Below are 18031 nucleotides of genomic sequence, written 5' to 3'. Positions count from 1 at the left end.
CTCTCTCGCTCTCTCTCTCTCGTGTGTGTGTGTGTGTGTGTGTATTAGTAAATTCTGAGCTTACAAAGTTTTGAGTGAAATCAGATTGGTATGGATGATCTACCTCTTTTATTCACCCTCAATTTTAAGGGTTCTCCTTCAGAGCAGGGAGATAAAAATACCAAATCTGTCTTGTTGCTGACGGAGAGAAATGCAAGCCAAGCCATTGGTGTCCTGCGATACTTGGAGCGAGCAGATGCCAAAATCCCATCAGAGCTGTATGAGTTTACTGCTGGGGTCCTGGAAGCCAAAGAAGATAAGAAGGCCAGAAGACCTCTTTGTTCATACCTTAAGGCTTTTGGCTTTTGCAAGTAAGCCAATTCTTTTTAAAACTGAGTAATAACATGGATTAAAATTAATAATAAATAAATTTGCCCCTTGATGAAAATCTCACATACCTATGTCCTTGTGTTAATCCACTCAATGCAAAAGGAGCAGAAAGAGGTTCCCACATGGTCTTCCAGAAATGACTGCCTTTTCATAGCTGTTAGCACTGGCAAGCTCTGCTTTTCTTAAATGGCACATATTAATTGTACATGTTAATGGGATGCAATGTGCTATTCCCATACCCTTCCCAGTTCCTAGCTCTCGCGTTCTCCTTTCTGGTTGACCTGATTTTAAGTTTCCATCTGTAAGAGAACATGCAGTGTTTGTTTTTCTGTGGCTGGGTTGTATTATTACTTTCTCCATTTCCACCCATTTGCTACAAATAATAGGACTTGATTTTTCTTCATAACTGAATATTAATGCTCTCTCTGTGCGGCCCATTTTTTCCATTAATTTATTGATAAGTTTTGTCTTAGTTTGCTTTTTTTGTTGGTATTATAAAACACTGAGTAAAAGCAACTTAAGGGAGGAGCAAGCTTATTTCAATATTTTACTTTACGGCTTCATATTCTATTCTTTGATATATTGCCATGTGTGCATCCACTTTTAGTTATTGGGCTTGTGGCAGCTTGTGGTTGGGGCTGTTATGTATGGTACTGGTCTAAAATGTTTTCATGAGCCATGTCTTTTCTAGGGACTACGTGTATGTGTTCAGTCCTTTGGATGACAATAGTTAAGAAGAAAGAGGCTTCTGTTTTAGAGGTTAATTGACTCTTGTCCCAAGACTGCTCACAACCTTTTTGGGCACCAGGCATGCATGTCATTCGCAGACATACATGCATGCAGAAGCACCCATACACATAAAATAAAAACACACAATTTAAAGACTGACAGTGTCTCTAGGGATGATAAAGAACTTTGTCCTTTGAACTCATCCAGTGTTGATAAACACTGCGTATGCGTTGTTGCTATACTCTGCAGTCTAGAGCTAAAACTTTTCTGATTGTAGCTGAAGGTCAGTTTCCTGGAGATGTCTTGATACTTTGTGTTAACTACCTTTCTTCTTGGTTTAAAATATGGCCTTTTTTTTTTTAAGAGACAAAAGGATCTGCCCTGACCGACACCACATTAATCCAGAAATGGATATCCCAAGGAAGTTATCCAACGAAGCTCTGCCAGTGTCTGGACACGTTAGGGTGAGTTCTGCTGGCCTCCTTTGTCTGCTGAAGAGTCATTTCCATGAAGACCTTTTGTCTGTTTTAACTTCTTAGTAGTCTTTTTTTTGCGGGGCATGGGGTGGGGGGGTATACAATGTGTTTTGATCATATTTATTCATCTCCTTCCAGGTCCACCTCCTTACCCAAACAACTTTTTGTCCTCTTAAAAAACAAAACTGGAGAGTCCAGTTTGTGCTGCCCATATTTTCTTGGATGTGTGTTCCTCCACTGGAGTATGTTGTCTGCCAGGGGCTGCACTCTAGAGAAAACAGAGCTGGTTTTAAAAGCAGGAGTAAAAATGAATCCCTGTCTGTTGGGCTAGCTTACTAGAGTTGCTGTAACTCAGTACTGCAGGTGTTGACTCACAACCCAGCTATATTCTCACAATTTAAAGCCAGCCAGTGCAGGATTGCCTGTGCTTGTCTTTGTTGTCTCCCAGCCTCTCCTGCCTCCTCTTGACCCCATCCCCATCACTACCTCCTCCTGACCAGCCCCCTACCCCCCACTCCTGCTGACTCCCCCTCCTGACCTCTGCCGCCTCTAGGAACAAAGAGTATAAACAGAAGGGAAGAGAGGCAAGAAAAGGGTGGGTGGGGATTGGGATGTGTGGGGGTTAATATGTTCAACGTATTATATATACATGTATAAAAACTTTAACACAAAGTTTTTTTAAATAGATATATAAAGAGTTGAGTTAAAAAGTGAACAAAGGAACATATAGCTAAAATGCAGTGTCTATTGTGTGTGTGCATTTGAGTGCAGCAGTGCAGGTCAGAGAGCAGAGCTCCAAGATTCCATCTCAGGTTGTCAGGGACATGTCCAAGTACCTCTTCTAGCTGAGCCATCTTTCTGACCCTAAAATGAAGTTTTTAATGATGGAATTTTCTCTAAGATATCCTTTGTTAATCTTAAAACGAGACTGGTTATTTATATGGTATTTATTCTGCTTTGGCCCAGTGTTTGGACTGCTTCCTGGCTTATTCTTCTGTTCTTTTGTGCAGATCTTGGGTTCTCAGTATGTTTGGTGGTTTCTGCAGACATCACTTGTGCAAGTTTTATTTCAACTGTCTTCTACATACATGTGCTGTATTTATTTCAGATAATACCTTTTTACGTTTCAAATGCAACCAATTACTTTGGTCGTATAATTGATAAACACTTGGATCTTTATGCAACTCTCAATGCGGAAATGAGTGAATATTTTAAGGATCCCAGTAACAAAACAGCTGCTGAAAAGGTGGAGAGTTTGGGGTTGTATGGATTAGAAGAGAAAACACTTTTCCAGAGGTAAACTATCTGTAATCTCTCTACAGTTGTAAGACATGAATAATTTAAGCAGTTTTGAGTGCTTATTCTTACTATTGTCTGTTGTTGGAGTGTGTGTACCCTGAGCCTGGCCACCTCCCTAAAAGGTGGTACTTGCACACTGTGCTCAGAACACCTGGAGCAGATGTGCATGGAATATCTACTAGCTCCTGAACAGAGGGCAGTGACCTTATTCCTCCAAATATGTACTAATCCATCACTGTGTGTAGCATACATACTCCTTGGTAACATTGAGTTTCTCTCAGATTCTTATAAAAAAGGCTTTATTCTCACTTTAAAGAAAAGCAAGCAGATCTGTGGGCTTGATGAAGAAGTTGTCTAAGGCTGGTCACTGGGTGGCAGAATTAGTGTCCCAGCCTGACCACCCAGCCCACGTGTTTATTTGCACCTACCTTTCTGAATCCACTGAATCTGAGATGTTAGCCTCATCTCAGAAGCAGGATCTTTACTTTGCTGTGATACCCTTGTTCATTTATCAGCTACAGGGTTTGTTGTGTTGAGAAGGGTTACCTGTTCCGTGCCTTAGACAGTCTGTCATGGAAGGACTCCTGCTGTGTGCAGAGTAAGGTGCCTTCCTTTTTGGATTCCCTGATGTCTCTGTTGTTCTTTAGGGTTCAAGTGTTGGAGGTGAGCCAGAAGGAAGACAACTGGGGTTTGGGGAATGTCTTGGTGAAATTCATAGATGAAGGCAGGACCAAGCTCATCGCAAGAGACAAGCTGCTGCTGCTCCCAGAGAAGTTCCACACTCTGCCCCCTCAGGCTGTGGAGTTCATTGTTTGTAGGGTGAAACCAGCTGACAGTGAAATTGAATGGAACCCAAAGGTGGGTTACTTTAGCGTTTTGTGTTTTATTGACTTACACAGTGCATTTAACCCAGAATATACAAAGAGCTGTGCTTTTTTCAAGTGTTTATATGTAGAGGGATTTTTTTTAACATGGGCTTTCACTGTGTTGCCAAGAGTAATCATGAACTCCTGGATTCAAACAGTGTTTTGGGTCAGCTTAGTAAGCAGTAGAGACTACAGTTTCTGGTGTATTAGAGTCTTAAATTTGAACCTTTGCTTTGCAATTTAGGTCATTAAAAGCATGATTTACTGAGGTCTTTACTGTTGTAAGACAGTACTGTGTGTCTCCGTAAGTGGACTTTAGTACCCGTGATAGAGGTACCAAGCTCACTGGCATAGTAGTGGGAGAACCAAAGTTAAGTTCTATGTTTTAATTACTGTGCCTAAGAGATCCATGAAACAAAAATGCCTCTAACCTGTAAGCTCCTTGCCCAAAAACAGCTATTCCTGAAATGCTGGAGGCTATTGTTTACCAGAGAAAACAAGCCATGTGTCTCGATCATCTAAGTAAGTTTGTTTAACCCAGCTGCACTGGACGTGCTTGATCAATGTGGCGGGAGGTAGGCAGGAAATATGTCGGAAACATGTCAGGATGTATACTTGCCCTGATTAGACCTGATTGGAAATGCTGTGGCCTTATAGATTTGCCTTGTTAGGCCTCTGCACAATGTGACTCATTGCCATTTCATGTGAACCCAGGAGTGGACTTGCCAGAGTCTGTCTTCCTAACCAGTATTTAATTAAAGCTTGCTTTAAATTTGGCTCAAAACTGTGGCAATGGACTTATTCTTACCTGGCAGAATTAGCAGTAGCCATTATCATTAGTGCTGTCTTAGAACGTATAACGTATGGATCATGGTTTTAAAAAAATGGCTTTAGTTGGACAAAGAAAACAGTGTGAGGAGTTCCTGAGAAAATAGGGGCACAGGTTAGGGATGTTCATTGGGAGGCCAAGCGATTCTGTCAGAGTTGGGAGGACTGGTTAAAAAAGAGAGAGAGATGCCAGAACAGGCCATTTCCTCTGGACCCTGTGGAGTCATAAAATGTCATCAGTCAGATAGGATATCAACAGCAGAGAAAAATCCCTGCTCCTTGCAATGTAACACAGAAGGCCACCCCACTGTGGCAGTCTGAGATGGATGGAGGGCCTATTCATTGCCAGAGCAACGGTTCATGATAATGCACCTGTTTCTAGAAGGTTAGGTTTGTGGAAGCTGGCTAGTGGGAGATGAGATAAGCCATTGTAATGAAGTTGTAAACAGACTGGGTTTTAAACAGGATTAAATACTACCTAGAAAGTAAATTAGTATTAGGGATAAAGAAGCAAACTTGAGCTGGGCGGTGGTGGCGCACACTTGTAATCCCAGCACTCGGGAGGCAGAGGCAGGCGGATCTCTGTGAGTTCGAGACCAGCCTGGTCTACAAGAGCTAGTTCCAGGACAGGCTCCAAAACCACAGAGAAACCTTGTCTCGAAAAAACCAAAAAAAAAAAAAAAAAAAAAGATGCAAACTTGATGTTTCAAATTTAACTTTTTTCAGCTGGAAACTTTTCTCCTTTGTTCTAATAAGAACTTACTGAGTGTCCATTGTGTGTGAGGGGCTGTGCTGAGTTCTGCAGCCATCAGCCAGAAAGCCATAGTCCTTGTCCTTTAGGTCTGTAAAAATGACTTGGTCAAGACTCTCATTGACAGACAGCCTTAGTGTAAAAATGGGATGTCAGCTGGGCACTCGGGAGTCAGAGGCAGGCAGATCTCTGTAACTTCAAGTTCAAGGCCAACCTGGTCTACAAGAGCTAGTTCCAGGACAGGCTCCAAATCTACAGAGAAACCCTGTCTCGAAAAAAAAAAAAAAAACAAGAAAAGAAGTGTGATGTCCTAGTTAGACTTTCCATTACTGTGATGAAACCATGGCCAAAATCAAGTTCTGGAGGAAAGGGTTTATGGTTTATGTGACTTACACTTCCATACTGTAGTCTATCACTGAAGGAAACGGCTGGAACCTGGAGGCAGAAACTGATGCAGAGGCCATGGAGGGGTTTGCTTATCATGGCTTGCTCAGCCTGTTTTTGTTTTTTTTTTTTGTTATAGAACCAGACCACCAGGTCAGGGATGGTACCACAGACAATGGACTGGACCTTCCCCATCAATCACTAATTAGCAAAATGCCTTACAAGCTGAATTATAGATGTATTTTCTCAGTTGCAGTACCTTCCTTTCAGATAACTTTAGCTTGTGTCAAATTGATATAAAACTAGCCAGCATGTCAGGTGGTGGGAGTGCATGCCTTTAATCGCAGCACTCAGGAGGTAGAGGTAGGCAGATCTCTGTGAGTTTGAGGCCAACCTAGTCTACAAAGTGAGTTCCAGGACAGCCAGAGATACACAGAGAAACCCTGTATAGGAAAGGGGGGAAAACACCCAAAACAACAAAACTAGCCAGCACATGGGGCAAGTTCTCTTGTGTTGGTGTTCCCAGTTTACTCACTGTCCAAAGGGCACCAAAACACTCAGGACGAGGGCCAGCTCTCTCCTGTTCTGCATTATAGGGTTTCAGATAGGTGAGAGAGAGAACTCAGACATGCATTGTCTGCTGTGGTCTTTCCAGGGAGGAAAGTGGTAGTGTGCCTGTGAACGAGCAGGGCCCTCAGTTGTGTGCCATTGGTTACAGAGAGGTCTGTGGCCATGATGCCTTCTGGAAAAGCAAGCAGAGCATCTACTTCACTTACTGAGCTGTCAAGGAAGGAAACTTCCAGATGCTGATGGCTTTCTGTGGGTTGATGGTGGAGATGGGTTCACCAGCCATAGTGAGAAAGAACATTACAGGTCCAAAGGCATGGATCCTCACCAGTTTTCAGAACTTACATGAGGTCTTGGACAAGTTCCTGCATCTTTGAAAAGAAATGGGGCTAATGCTTACCTAACCTCATATAGAGTTGTTGAGAAGCAGGTACAATGTGTAGATGTACTATGTTCCATACAGTTTATGCTGGATGAGATGCTTGCTTGAAGCCTCAGTTGAATAACAAAAGTGAGGTTTTTTTCCAGGTTACTAGATACATTCATCATAAGATTGTTGGGAAAATGCATGATGCCAAAGTGGTTCTAGCCTTGGGAAATACCCTTTGGATTGATCCAATGGTAAGTGTTCAGTTTTCTCCAAAAGAATCTGTTTGGATGACCCCCCCCAAAAAAATGATATAAAGGACCCTAGTCTTTTGTTAGAAATGAAGGTTTATTTGAGGTTCTACGTTAGGAGAGATGTTTTTAATGTTTGGTCATAGGTTTGGTATAGGTTTTGGTTTTGTCTGGTGGGATATTTTACATGGTGACAGTCAAGCAGCAGGCATTGTGTGTAATACACATCTGTAACATAACTGACTTTCATGAGTCTTTACTGTGTGTGGCATTTTCCAGAATGTATAGTGGTGTTTCATTTTGCCCTTGAATTATAAATCAGACGGTTGTGGGGGCTTCTGAGCCCACTGTCCAACCCGTTTAAGAAGTCACAAATCAGTGTCTGCTGCCACAGTGCCTGCCTTTCCTAGTTCCTAAAACCATGGGGCATGCTCAGTAGTTAGCATGAGGAGTGCAGTCCTTGGCACTCAGCTATGTTCACAGTGTCGGCCTCATGTCTTCACTGGGCATTTGTTGAGCTCCATGGTGCTAAGACTGGAGTGCACCCTTGAGTTCCATGTTTGGGAAAAGAGCAGATGAGACTTCCTCCTCTGGGGTCAGCATGGAGAGGAAAGTGTAACACAGTGACGTGTGGCTCAGGCCTGTACGTCCCTACTGACACTGCCCCTACCTCCTTGCACCTCAAGGATTCTTCACAGTTCTTCTGTATTAGACAAGCCTTATCCATTATTATTTAGAATATTTAAAGGATTCAGTTCCCATCTTGTTCAAAGTAAAATTCACAAAGATGGAAAAGTTTTAACACATTCAGGTGGGAAATTGGAGTATAAGATTTATGAATAAGAAAAAAAAGTCATTTTTAGGAACAGAAAGTATCGATTACCAGAGCAGGTAGGTAGGTACTTAGGAGTTTTAAATAGTGTCATCATATCAGACTGGAATTGTTCTTTATTAGAGAAAAAGGAAGCTTTATTAAGCAAAGGAGTTTTTTTAAATGCCATCAGAATATGAAGTAAAAAAGAAAACCCTCTTGGCAAACATGTTTCCACAGCTGCAAAGTGTATGACAGTGTCTACTGACACACCGGGGGCAAGAGGGGAGCAGCACCCCAGCTTGGCTTCCCTTCCCAGAGCAACTCTCCCCATCACTCTGAGTGAAGGCAAATTCTTCTGTATATCCCTCAGTGCAGTGTGTGTGCCCAGGGTTCATTAGGAACATGTGCAGCAGGGCCAGCTGTAGTATTAAGGGGCTGCGGGGCTGCGTCCCCAACACCCCAGCCGCCTGCTCGGCTAGCTTATGCCCGAAATAACAACACACAAACTGTGTTCATTTAAACACCGCTTGGCCCATTTCTATCTAGCCCTGACTGGCTAATTCTGATATCCCGATCAACCCATTTCTAATAAACTGTAGCACCGGTCTTACCGGGAAGATTCTAGCCTAGTCCATCCTGGGTCGGAGCTTCTTCTCGGGAGCAGGGCATGGCGTCTCTCTCAGGCGTCTGCTCCAGGGAGGAGAGCTGTCGAGACTGACCTCACTTCCTCTTCCTCCCAGCGTTCTGTCCTGTTTACTCCTCTCACCTATCCTCTAACCAATAAAATGGGCCAAGGCAGTTCCTTTATTAGCCAATGACCTTCCTCCATCAGCCAGCCTGTTTCCATCCCTGCTCTTCCACAGAAAGGTACCTGACCTGTGTCCACACTTCTGCACAGAGGAATCCACTGTTGCAGATTTTCATAGCTTGCCGAATTGCACAAATTGAAATGCTTTGGCTAGAGAAAAGGTGGGTGGATGGATGGATGAATAGATAGATAGATAGATAGATAGATAGATAGATAGATAGAAACAGTGTAGAACACAGGACTTAGAGCCCTGACTGGAGGAGTCCTTCCATGAGGACTCTGAGCCTTGTCAGAGAATCCAAAGAAGAGTATCTGGCTACAGCATCCTAGGTTGCTGTATATTAGGGTGTCATACCAGGGTTCTGCCCATAGCTCTCCGCAGTGTGGGGCAGGACTTAGAGGATTCTGCCATCACCTTAGTGATAAAGTAACTGGCTGCTGCAGTCGGAAGCCCTTGCATACTGAGTCATGTATCCAAGTGCACCTGACTAGCAGGAAGTCTTGAGAGGTTGTGAAAGTGCTGTGATCCAGTCAAGATGCAGATGTGACTCTTACAAATGTTTCCCCCTTTGATTGAAGGTGCATGTTACAAAACTATCAAATCTAAAAACCTCTATCATTGATTATAATGTTCGAGCTGAAATTTTGTCCATGGGAATGGGTATTGATAATTCAGAACACATAGAACAACTGAAAAAACTATGCAAAGAAGCCAAACTGCCAGCTTTCGAGGACCTTCTGGGCCAGACTTCGTAAGTGCATTTCTGTCTCCATTTGGAAAAGCTGTGTTAAGTTAGAGCAATCTCCGTGCTCTAGACTCAGCTTTAAGAGCTTTCGGGACTTACCAGCTTACCCCTAGTGTTGCTGGAATAGTATAAACAAATCTCAGGCATGTTGTTTTGTTTCTTTTACAGAAAGGACTTTTGTTGACATTTTATTTGCAGATAGCACAGTGTGCTGTTTGATAGTCCACTTGGGACACGGGGCCGGAGTGGGGGGGATGGTGACAAACTGCGATGGAACTCCCTGGATTTGTACTTGGCTTGAATGGATACACATGTGCTTTGTTTGCTCTGGCTGTAGTTCCTGACACTGAGTATACATTCATCTGTCCTGTGTGTAGAACTGTAGATCTAAGTGTGCACTTAGTGCCCTTTGAGCTTGTCATGATGCTTACCTACTGTGCTATTGGCTAAGAAGATGTCAGTCAGGACACAGTGCCCTCCCCTGCACATGTGCTGCTCTGATTCACGATGGTTTCTGACAGGTGGGATTGAGTTGTGCTTACTGCTATTGCCCACTAGTTTTTCTTCTGTATTAGCGTGTGTTGCAGGGAATAATGGATCTCATCATGACATTTTCATACATGCACATAATGTTCTTTGATCATATTGCCATTGCCCTTCTATCCCTTCTCCGTCTTGTCTCTCATCCTCCTCCTCCCCTTTTCTACTTTGACATCTTTAAAAAAAAAAGTAGATTCTGCATATGAGAAAAAAGATACAATATTTTTCTGAGTCTGGCTTCTTTCTCTTCATACAATGATTTTTAGTTCTATTTTCCCACAAATGACATGATTTAAGATTTACAGATAAGTAAAACTCCATTGTGTGTATTCTCCACATTTTCTCTATCCGTTCACCACTGGTGGGCAGCTAGCGTGACTCCATGGCTTGGCTATTGCAGATCATATTGAGGTGTCACACCATGCTGGCTGTGGACTGGCAGGATGGCTCTGGGGATAAGGGCACTTGCTGCCAAGCCTGATGGCCTTAAGTTGATTGACAGAACTTACATGTTGGAACAAGAAAATCAACTCTGATCTCCATCTGTGTGCTAAGGGATGCAATATTATATACAAAGTATAATAAATGTAAATATTTTCCAGTGGCCAGAGCAATTTTGAATAGTAACCATATGCAGTGAAGTCACTGTGAGAAGTGATAGTCACCTTAATGGGTTATAGAATCACTTAGGAGACAAGCTCCTGGGCTTGCATCTAAGGGGCTTTTGAGATTGGGTTGGGTTGGGATGGAAAGGTTTGCCTACATGTGGGGAGCACCATCGTATAGGCGGGGCCCCAGACAACAAAGAGAGTGAGCTGAGTACCAGCTTTCATGCTGCCCCTGCACCCATGCCTTCCCCACAATGGACTGAACCCTCAAAGGTGAGTCAGAAAATAAACCTTTCCTTATGTTGATTATATCAGTATTTTGTAACATAAATGAGAAAAGTAACTAATTCAGTGTACTAGCAGCCTCAGAGGGAAGATAGACACAGCTTGTGTGAGCTCCAAAGTTTGTACCTAGCTGGGCATGCCGGCTCTTGTCTGTAATTCCAGGGTTTAGAAAACTGAGACAGGAGGATTGCTGTACATTTGAAGCCCATCGTGGCTCATGAATGAAGTTGTATCTCAAGGAAAAGGAGAGGAGAGTGTGGTTGTATGAAAAGCTTATCAGAGAGAAAAGTGTGGACACCGACTAGAGGTAGAACCAAAACCTCGAGTCTCCACTTGACAGTGTGCAGTTATGAGATGAAAGGGGCCTGGGCTCAGCTTATTTGTTAGGAAGAATGAGCAAGTAAAAACTATGGGATCTGACTGGAGGGAGGACTCCGTGGTTAAGAGTGTCTGTGTTCTTACAGAGAACCTAAATCTAGTTCTGAGCACCTCTGACCTGATTCCCATCCCATAAATGCCTACCCTTAGGAACCTGGAATAACGGAGTTGTATAAAATGGGGGTATAGGCAAGCCTTCAGGGAAGTTTTTAAATTGATGCCTGATGGGGGTGGGCCCAACTTGCTATGGGGGGTACCATCCCTGGGCGGATGGTCCTGGGTTGTATAAGAAAACAGGCTGAACAACCCAGAAGGATCAAGCCAGTAAGCAGGTCTCCTCCATGGCCTCTGCATCAGCTCCTGCCTCTAGTTTCCTGCTCTGACTTCCTGCCCTGCCCTCCTTCAATGATGGACTGTGATTTGGAGCTGTAAGCTGAAGCAAACCCTTTACAAATTGCTTTTGGTCATGGTATTTTATTTCAGCAATAGAAACCCTAACTAAGACAACAGTTATCAGCCAGGCAGTGGTGGCCCACACCTTTAATCCCAGCACTCAGGAGGCGGTTCTCTGTAAGTTCGAGGCCAGCCTGGTCTACAAGCTACAGAGAAACCCTGTCTCAAAAAACCAAAAAAAAAAAAGTCAAAATAATGGTGATATATATGTAAGCGGAGACTGTGTTTTGGTTTTCCAGCCACCCAGATCCAAATAATAACACAGAAACTATATTAATTTACAACACTGTTTGACCAACAGTTCAGGTGTTTCCTAGCTAGCTCTTGTATCTTAACTCATTTTTTTAACTTAATCAATGTTTTAATTTATTTGGAAACAATCTGAGTATATGGACTAGAGTGGTCTGACACTAATGCAGATTTGCCTGCACCACCAGTCTCCAAATTCTTAGATTAGTGGTCTTGGTTTGGACTGTGCCATGTTGGCACGAGTTGTGGGCTCAGAACTGACGTCCTCCTGTGTGTCAGATCCTCTGCTGTCCACTGACTGAGCTGTCAGAAGTTGAAATAAGGACTCTGGCTACAGCTGCGGCAGGAACAGAAGCTTCCACGGTGGCTGGCCATTCATCCTCTGATACATAAGTCTTGTCTTCAGCTACTATGGGTTGACCAGAGTCAGGAACTGCAGCAGGGGCATGACCGTCAAGCAGGATCTCTTGGGAAGTACCTCCAGCATTTTCTATGGCCTGATCATCATGATGAGGATCTTGCAGCCTGGGGTTGAGTTTGGGAATTGAACCCACCATGGATGTGCCCTGGATATATCAGGCTCTCCCATCTTGCCTGGATCCCTGCTAGTAGTTGAAACCAAATTAACCCATTTCTATTACTCTATGTATCACCATGAGGCTGTGGCCTACTGGTAAGATTCCGGTGTCTTTCTCCTTCAGCAGCTACATGGCAGCTCCTTGACTCTGCCTATTCTCTCTATATATCTCTGTTCGAATTTTCTACTTGGCTTTATTCTGCCCTGCCATAGGCCAAAGTAGCTTCTTTATTAACCAGTGGTAATGAAATGTATTCATAGCATACCGAGGTGAATCCCACATCATATATATTTTAATTTTTTATACACAGTCTCTGCATAGCCCTGGCTGTCCTAGAACTCATTCACTATGTAGACCAGGTTGTCCTTGACCTCAGAGATCATCTTGCCTCTGACTCCCAAAATTAGGATTAAAGTCATGCATCTCTGTAGCAGGAGGCTTTTTTTTTTCTCTGTCTTGTCCAGGCCTGCTGGACCGGTTTCTCTCCTGCACTGGCTGGTCCCGGCAACCGCTTATAGAATCACTCAGAGGTTAATATTAATATAATTGCTTGGCCTATGGCTTAGGCTATTATTGGCTAGCTCTCACTTGTAAATTAGCCCATTTCTAAGTCGCCATGTAAGGCATTACCTTAAGTGTTCTGGCCTCCTGTTCTATGGGCAGCTCACTGGCATCTCTCTCGACCTGCCTTTCTTATTCCCTAAATTTAGTTTGGCTTTCCTGCCTGTCTCTATTCTGTCTTGTCATAGGCAAAAGCAACTTCTTTATTAACCAATGAGAGGAATACATATTCACAACATACAGAAGGACATCCCACATCACACCACTGCTCTTGACTGCAATGTGTGTGTGTGTGTGTGTGTGTGTGTGTGTGTGTGTATAGAGAGAGAGAGCTATATCTTTCTATAGATAATATATTTATAGATATATAGAAAGGTCTATAGATCTATATACACATGTTTATGTCTATTACCTATATATGTATAGATCAATATCTAGATCTTTATATCTATATCTAGATAGATAGATATAGAGGGGGGCAGACACAGTCACCTGAATGAAATAATCTATGGGTAGCTAATAGGAAAAATCAGAGAGTGTTGTGTTAGATGTAATAGGCTTCTGTGTGCATAAAAAAGATGTAAATGGATTTTTTAAAGCCACATCTTAGTCTTAACCTCTCAACCACCTCATCTTACCTCGGAACTGGAGAGTCACTTGCCTGCCCCTACCTTAGTGATACTTCCTTTTGTATGAGCAGTATTTCTAGAGGTTGGCCCAAACTGGTAACACAGACTCTGGGAAGACATTCTAGGAGACCGGTGGGGAGGAAGTTAAGCTAGCTTTGCACTTGGCTCTTCTGTTTAGTGGGACACACAGCCCTTCTTCCCAGAGGTTCGGTGAGCTTGAAGGAGAGGCTGTGTTGAGTAAATGAGTGCGTGCCTTCCTCTGCTCCCATGTGCTTACTTGGAACAAGGGCACACTGGACAAAGCTGACCGGCTCTACACTGCCATTGCCCATTAAGTCACAGAGGCTCCGTGGAGGTCCGACTCCAGTTGACAAGCAGGTTGTTTAATGTCTATGCCCTCTTTTGCCGGAGTCTCCTTAAGTCCAGTTAACCTTTGGCTGTTCTTTCCAGGACACCTACCACAGTGGAAGATGCCATGTGTCTGCAGGGTACTCCACAAGGAGATGGAGACACAGAAAAAAGTGCTGCTCCCAAGGTGGACTTGGACACCCAGAAGGCTGGTTAGTGCTGCATTTAAGATACGTATCTCCAAGTCGAGATTTTCCCATATTTAGGCTTTCCTTTTGAAATGGCTCTAGCAAGCCTGAGCTGGCAAACATACTTCTGGCAGGTCTTGTCCTCCCCCATTCCCTCTGTCTCACTAAACTGTTAGATTATATTCCTAAAGCTAGTCACTAAGGCCCATTCCCATCTTTGACTACTTCTTCTTCCTGAGACTGACTACCAAGGTCCAGTATTGAAGTCCCACAATAAAACATCCCTTTTGGGCTACCCTAGTTTGCATGCCCTATCAAAACAAACCAGCTCAGGGGTTTCCCCTTTCTCTTTATAGACTGACATTGCCATTTGCCTATGGGTCTGTCTGTTTCTCTATCCAGAGGCAGTCCTTTGTCCCTCTGGGGCGAATATCCCTCCCCCTCCTTGTTTCTTTCCCCTTCTCCCTTGTCCTCTGTTTCCTGTCTTTGTCTCTTATTCCCTCCTTACCTCTGGGGCAAATAAATCTCCTTTGTTTTGAAACCTTGGTCTTGGTGAGTCCCGTGCCCACTCTGGTCTTTGCACATTTCCCTGTGAGGTGCGGAGCACAGTGCTGTCAGTCAGCCATTCTTCTACAGTGCTGCTTCGGGTTTGTCTCTGTGCGCGTCCTCGGCTGGATGTTTCCAGAGCCCTCCCTAGTGATCAGCTCTTCTTATTCCCGTCCCTATCAGTTTTGCTGAGTTCAAAGCCTGTGGCTTCCTCCAGTCATTAGCATTATAGCCAGAGTTGGTTTTGGTTTTGTTTTTGTTTTGTTTTGTTTTAGTTGTTAGGTTATAGTCTGTAATTTGAATATACCAGAGTTTATTGGGAAACACTAAGGTTGTTTCTCAGGAGGGTATATTGTGATGAAAGCTGCTTAACCCTTATTTTTTGCATTGCTGTAACTGAAACCTAAAGCCTTGTTTTAAGTTTTGAATGATAATTTTAAATATTTTAGGTAGAGAAGTCTAAATTCCATTGTCTTAGAAAATGTTTGCTCAGCAGCAGTTCCGTCCATGTGTTGAGCTGCTCTGGAAGCCTGCAGGTTGAGGGAGCACAGGAAGCCTGGGTTTCTGTGTGCACACTGCCAGCAGTGGGGCACAAAGCGCTTTACCGTCTGGAAGTCTATTATATGTTAGGTAGTGTTTCCTAAATGATGTGCATTTTAGTTTCTTCTAATCGTCATTTGCTACTAGATACCTAAGTTTTTATGACATTATACTCTTTCTGTTTGCTTTTTGAGACAGGGTCTCTACATATCTCTGGGTGTCCTGAATCTCACTATGTAGACCAGGCTGGTTTCCAACTCACAAAAATTGGCCTGCTTCTGTGTACTAAGATTAAAGGTGTGGGCCACCACATCCAGCTGAAATTTATACTCTTAACATAAATTCTTCATGTAAAAGTTGCCTTGGGTATTGAAAAAGTGGGCATTATAATATAAATAACCTGTGGAAATTTTAACATTGATTTTGTCCAGAAGTTTTATCTGAAGACACTGGCAGTGACTCCATCAGCAGAACTCCACAACCACACGTGAGAAGGTACGTGCTGCTGCGCCTGGCCCTCCCTGGACGCTGCAGGGAGCTAACAAGTGCAACCCCTTTCTTTCCTTCTAGCTTTTATCCACAGATAAAGTGGTTCCAGAAAGATGATGTGGTCATCTTAAAGATAAAAATAAGGAATGTCAAAGATTATAAGTGTAAATTCTTTACAGATAGAGTCATTTTCAGGTAGGTCTGTGTGTGTGTGTGTGATAAAGTAAAATTGAAATCACACACTACATTTTAGATGGCCAACTTTATTTCTTTTTGTAAACCCAGTGCCTGGGTAGGAGACAAGTTTTACTTGGCTGATATGGAGCTGCAAGGTGACATAAGGAAAGATGACTGCAAGTGTGTAATTAAAGACGATGAACCTCTAATCACACTTGCAAAGGAGAAACGGGCACGCTGGCGTGGCCTGCTCAAGCAGAGGGTGAGTTGGCATGCCTGTACTGGCTGCGCCTAACCCTGAGCTCTTTGCACTTACTGACCTGCGTCCACTGTTTGTCACACAGCATCCTAACGTGGCTTTTGACTTTGATCACTGGGAGGAATGTGAAGAGGACAGCCCCTTCTCCAAGGGTGAGATGGGCAGCCCTGCTCCTGGGCTTGGGGGCTGGGGCAGTGAAAGTGGGTTGACATACCAGCTGTTCTTAGGGTTTCTGCCTTTGTAGAAATAGGTAATGTAAGTTCCTAAAAACTGGAGTTGATTTTGGTGCCAAATGTTCTAGTATGGGTACATAATGATATTTAGTGATAAATATGCTTCTTTAAATATTTTGAGTGCAGAGGATGGAACCCTTGTATGGTAGGAAAGCTCAATGGAACTATACCATCAGGTCTTAAACACACCTGAGAAACTCTCTTACCAGGAGAACTACTTGCTTACGAGCAGAGGCATTTTACCTGTCATTGCTTGCTTAAATAATTTGTGAGGAAAACAGAGCTAGACCTATGGGACATTTGCTGCACTGACCAAAATAATGGGGGTGGGCAGTTCACCTATACTAAATCATTTTTAATAATACCAAATTTTCTAGTTGTAAATTCTAAAAACCTGTCCTGCAAAGTGGCAGTTTTGGCTGAGAACAGCGGCACCTCTTCCAGCACTACTGATGGGAGTGACAGCGAGTGAGCCTGTGAGAAGGCTGAACAGAGGCGGACATTGCTGTGTGACTGAGCCACGGAAACAAATCGTGTGAAGCTTTTCACCTGGAGAGTGAATCGTCACTATACTGTGTGGCGCTGGGGTTGGGTGGGGATGAGAAGTTCTTAACTGAAGGAAAGCGGGCAGACATAAGATTGTCAGAGAGTCCAGGAAGGGACACAGAACACTGGGGACACTTTTCATCTCAGCACTCAAGAGACTGGGGCAGAGGATTACAAGTTTGGGGGCAGCCTGGCCTATATAAGGAGATTTTGTTTCCAAAATGTCTTTTCAAGCGAAGGTCTAACATAAACAAGCTTGTCCAGCGTGTCTTCTCGTTGACTCTTAGCTCACTCTGATGCCTCAGTCTAGAGTGACGGAGCGCAGGCTGTGACGTTAGGGAAGATGTGTCATACGGACTAGTCTCCTCATTTGCCGTGTAGACCTGTGTGTGACACTGCTCAAAACTTGTTACCCGCAGAAGCTGGTTTCCACCTTACAAATTTACACCCAGCTGCTGCTTTCCGCCCCTTTCCCCTTGACATAGATGGATTTGCTGCCACCATACAAATACTCCTTAAGTTTTGCAGATTTTGGGAGCTACTGAGAAGTAAACTGACTTCTTTTCCCAAAGGTGATATAGACTTGGTTCAGCTCAGTGGGATCAATGGCCTGCAGGAACCTTGGCAAACATGGCAGAACTTTCTTTCAGAAATGTTAAGGGGACCAGTGTCTATGTAGTGTATAGTTATCCTTGAGAAAACCCAGGTAAGGTGAGTCCTGAAAATTCTAGTGGGAACCTTGAATGAGGCTGGACCGCCAAGGTTTGGGGGAGGAGTGTGTGTAGTTACCATTTAAACATCACTGAAATAGTTGGGAAGGTGAGCCAATCCTGTGCATAGCATTTCTGTATCAGTTTCTCCTAGAAGTGAGACAGGCATGGATGAAACAGCGCTGTTGAGAATGACTGCCCCCGAGAATTTATTCCTTTTTATATCAGAAAATACAGTGAAGATGGGCATGGTGGCCCAGCATTTGAGAGGTAAAAATGGGGACCAGGAAGTTTCAGGTCAGCCTGGGCTTTATAAGACCCAATGTCATAAAACTGAACTAAAAATAGAAACACATCTGTCCAGACTTCTGTAATTCCCTATAGCGAGCCACTGCACAGCCTGAGGCAAACTCTTGGCTTGCTGTGCCAAGAGCAGGGCTGGGCCTTTGTTGGCTCTTG

General features: G+C 43.6%; 1 protein-coding gene across 1 annotated transcript in view; it reads left to right on the top strand.

The window, feature by feature from the left end:
• The window catches only part of Tdrd12 (tudor domain containing 12), a 69597-nt gene extending 52809 nt beyond the window's left edge, over positions 1 to 16788 (top strand). The window contains exons 20-31 of the mRNA XM_041654669.1: positions 130 to 350; positions 1463 to 1562; positions 2683 to 2870; positions 3521 to 3731; positions 6798 to 6890; positions 9089 to 9261; positions 13987 to 14096; positions 15590 to 15653; positions 15729 to 15842; positions 15933 to 16086; positions 16169 to 16235; positions 16694 to 16788. Coding sequence (XP_041510603.1) covers positions 130 to 350; positions 1463 to 1562; positions 2683 to 2870; positions 3521 to 3731; positions 6798 to 6890; positions 9089 to 9261; positions 13987 to 14096; positions 15590 to 15653; positions 15729 to 15842; positions 15933 to 16086; positions 16169 to 16235; positions 16694 to 16788 — 1590 coding nt within the window. The remainder of the gene's footprint in view (positions 1 to 129; positions 351 to 1462; positions 1563 to 2682; positions 2871 to 3520; positions 3732 to 6797; positions 6891 to 9088; positions 9262 to 13986; positions 14097 to 15589; positions 15654 to 15728; positions 15843 to 15932; positions 16087 to 16168; positions 16236 to 16693) is intronic.
• Positions 16789 to 18031: the final 1243 nt, after the last annotated feature.

Source organism: Microtus oregoni, unplaced genomic scaffold (genome assembly GCF_018167655.1).
Source record: "Microtus oregoni isolate MIOR12 unplaced genomic scaffold, Mior012 000006F_ref0000085, whole genome shotgun sequence".
NCBI classification, from domain to species: domain Eukaryota; kingdom Metazoa; phylum Chordata; class Mammalia; order Rodentia; family Cricetidae; genus Microtus; species Microtus oregoni.
The sequence above is the reverse complement of the archived record's forward strand: the minus strand, read 5'-3'. Positions and strand labels throughout refer to the sequence as shown.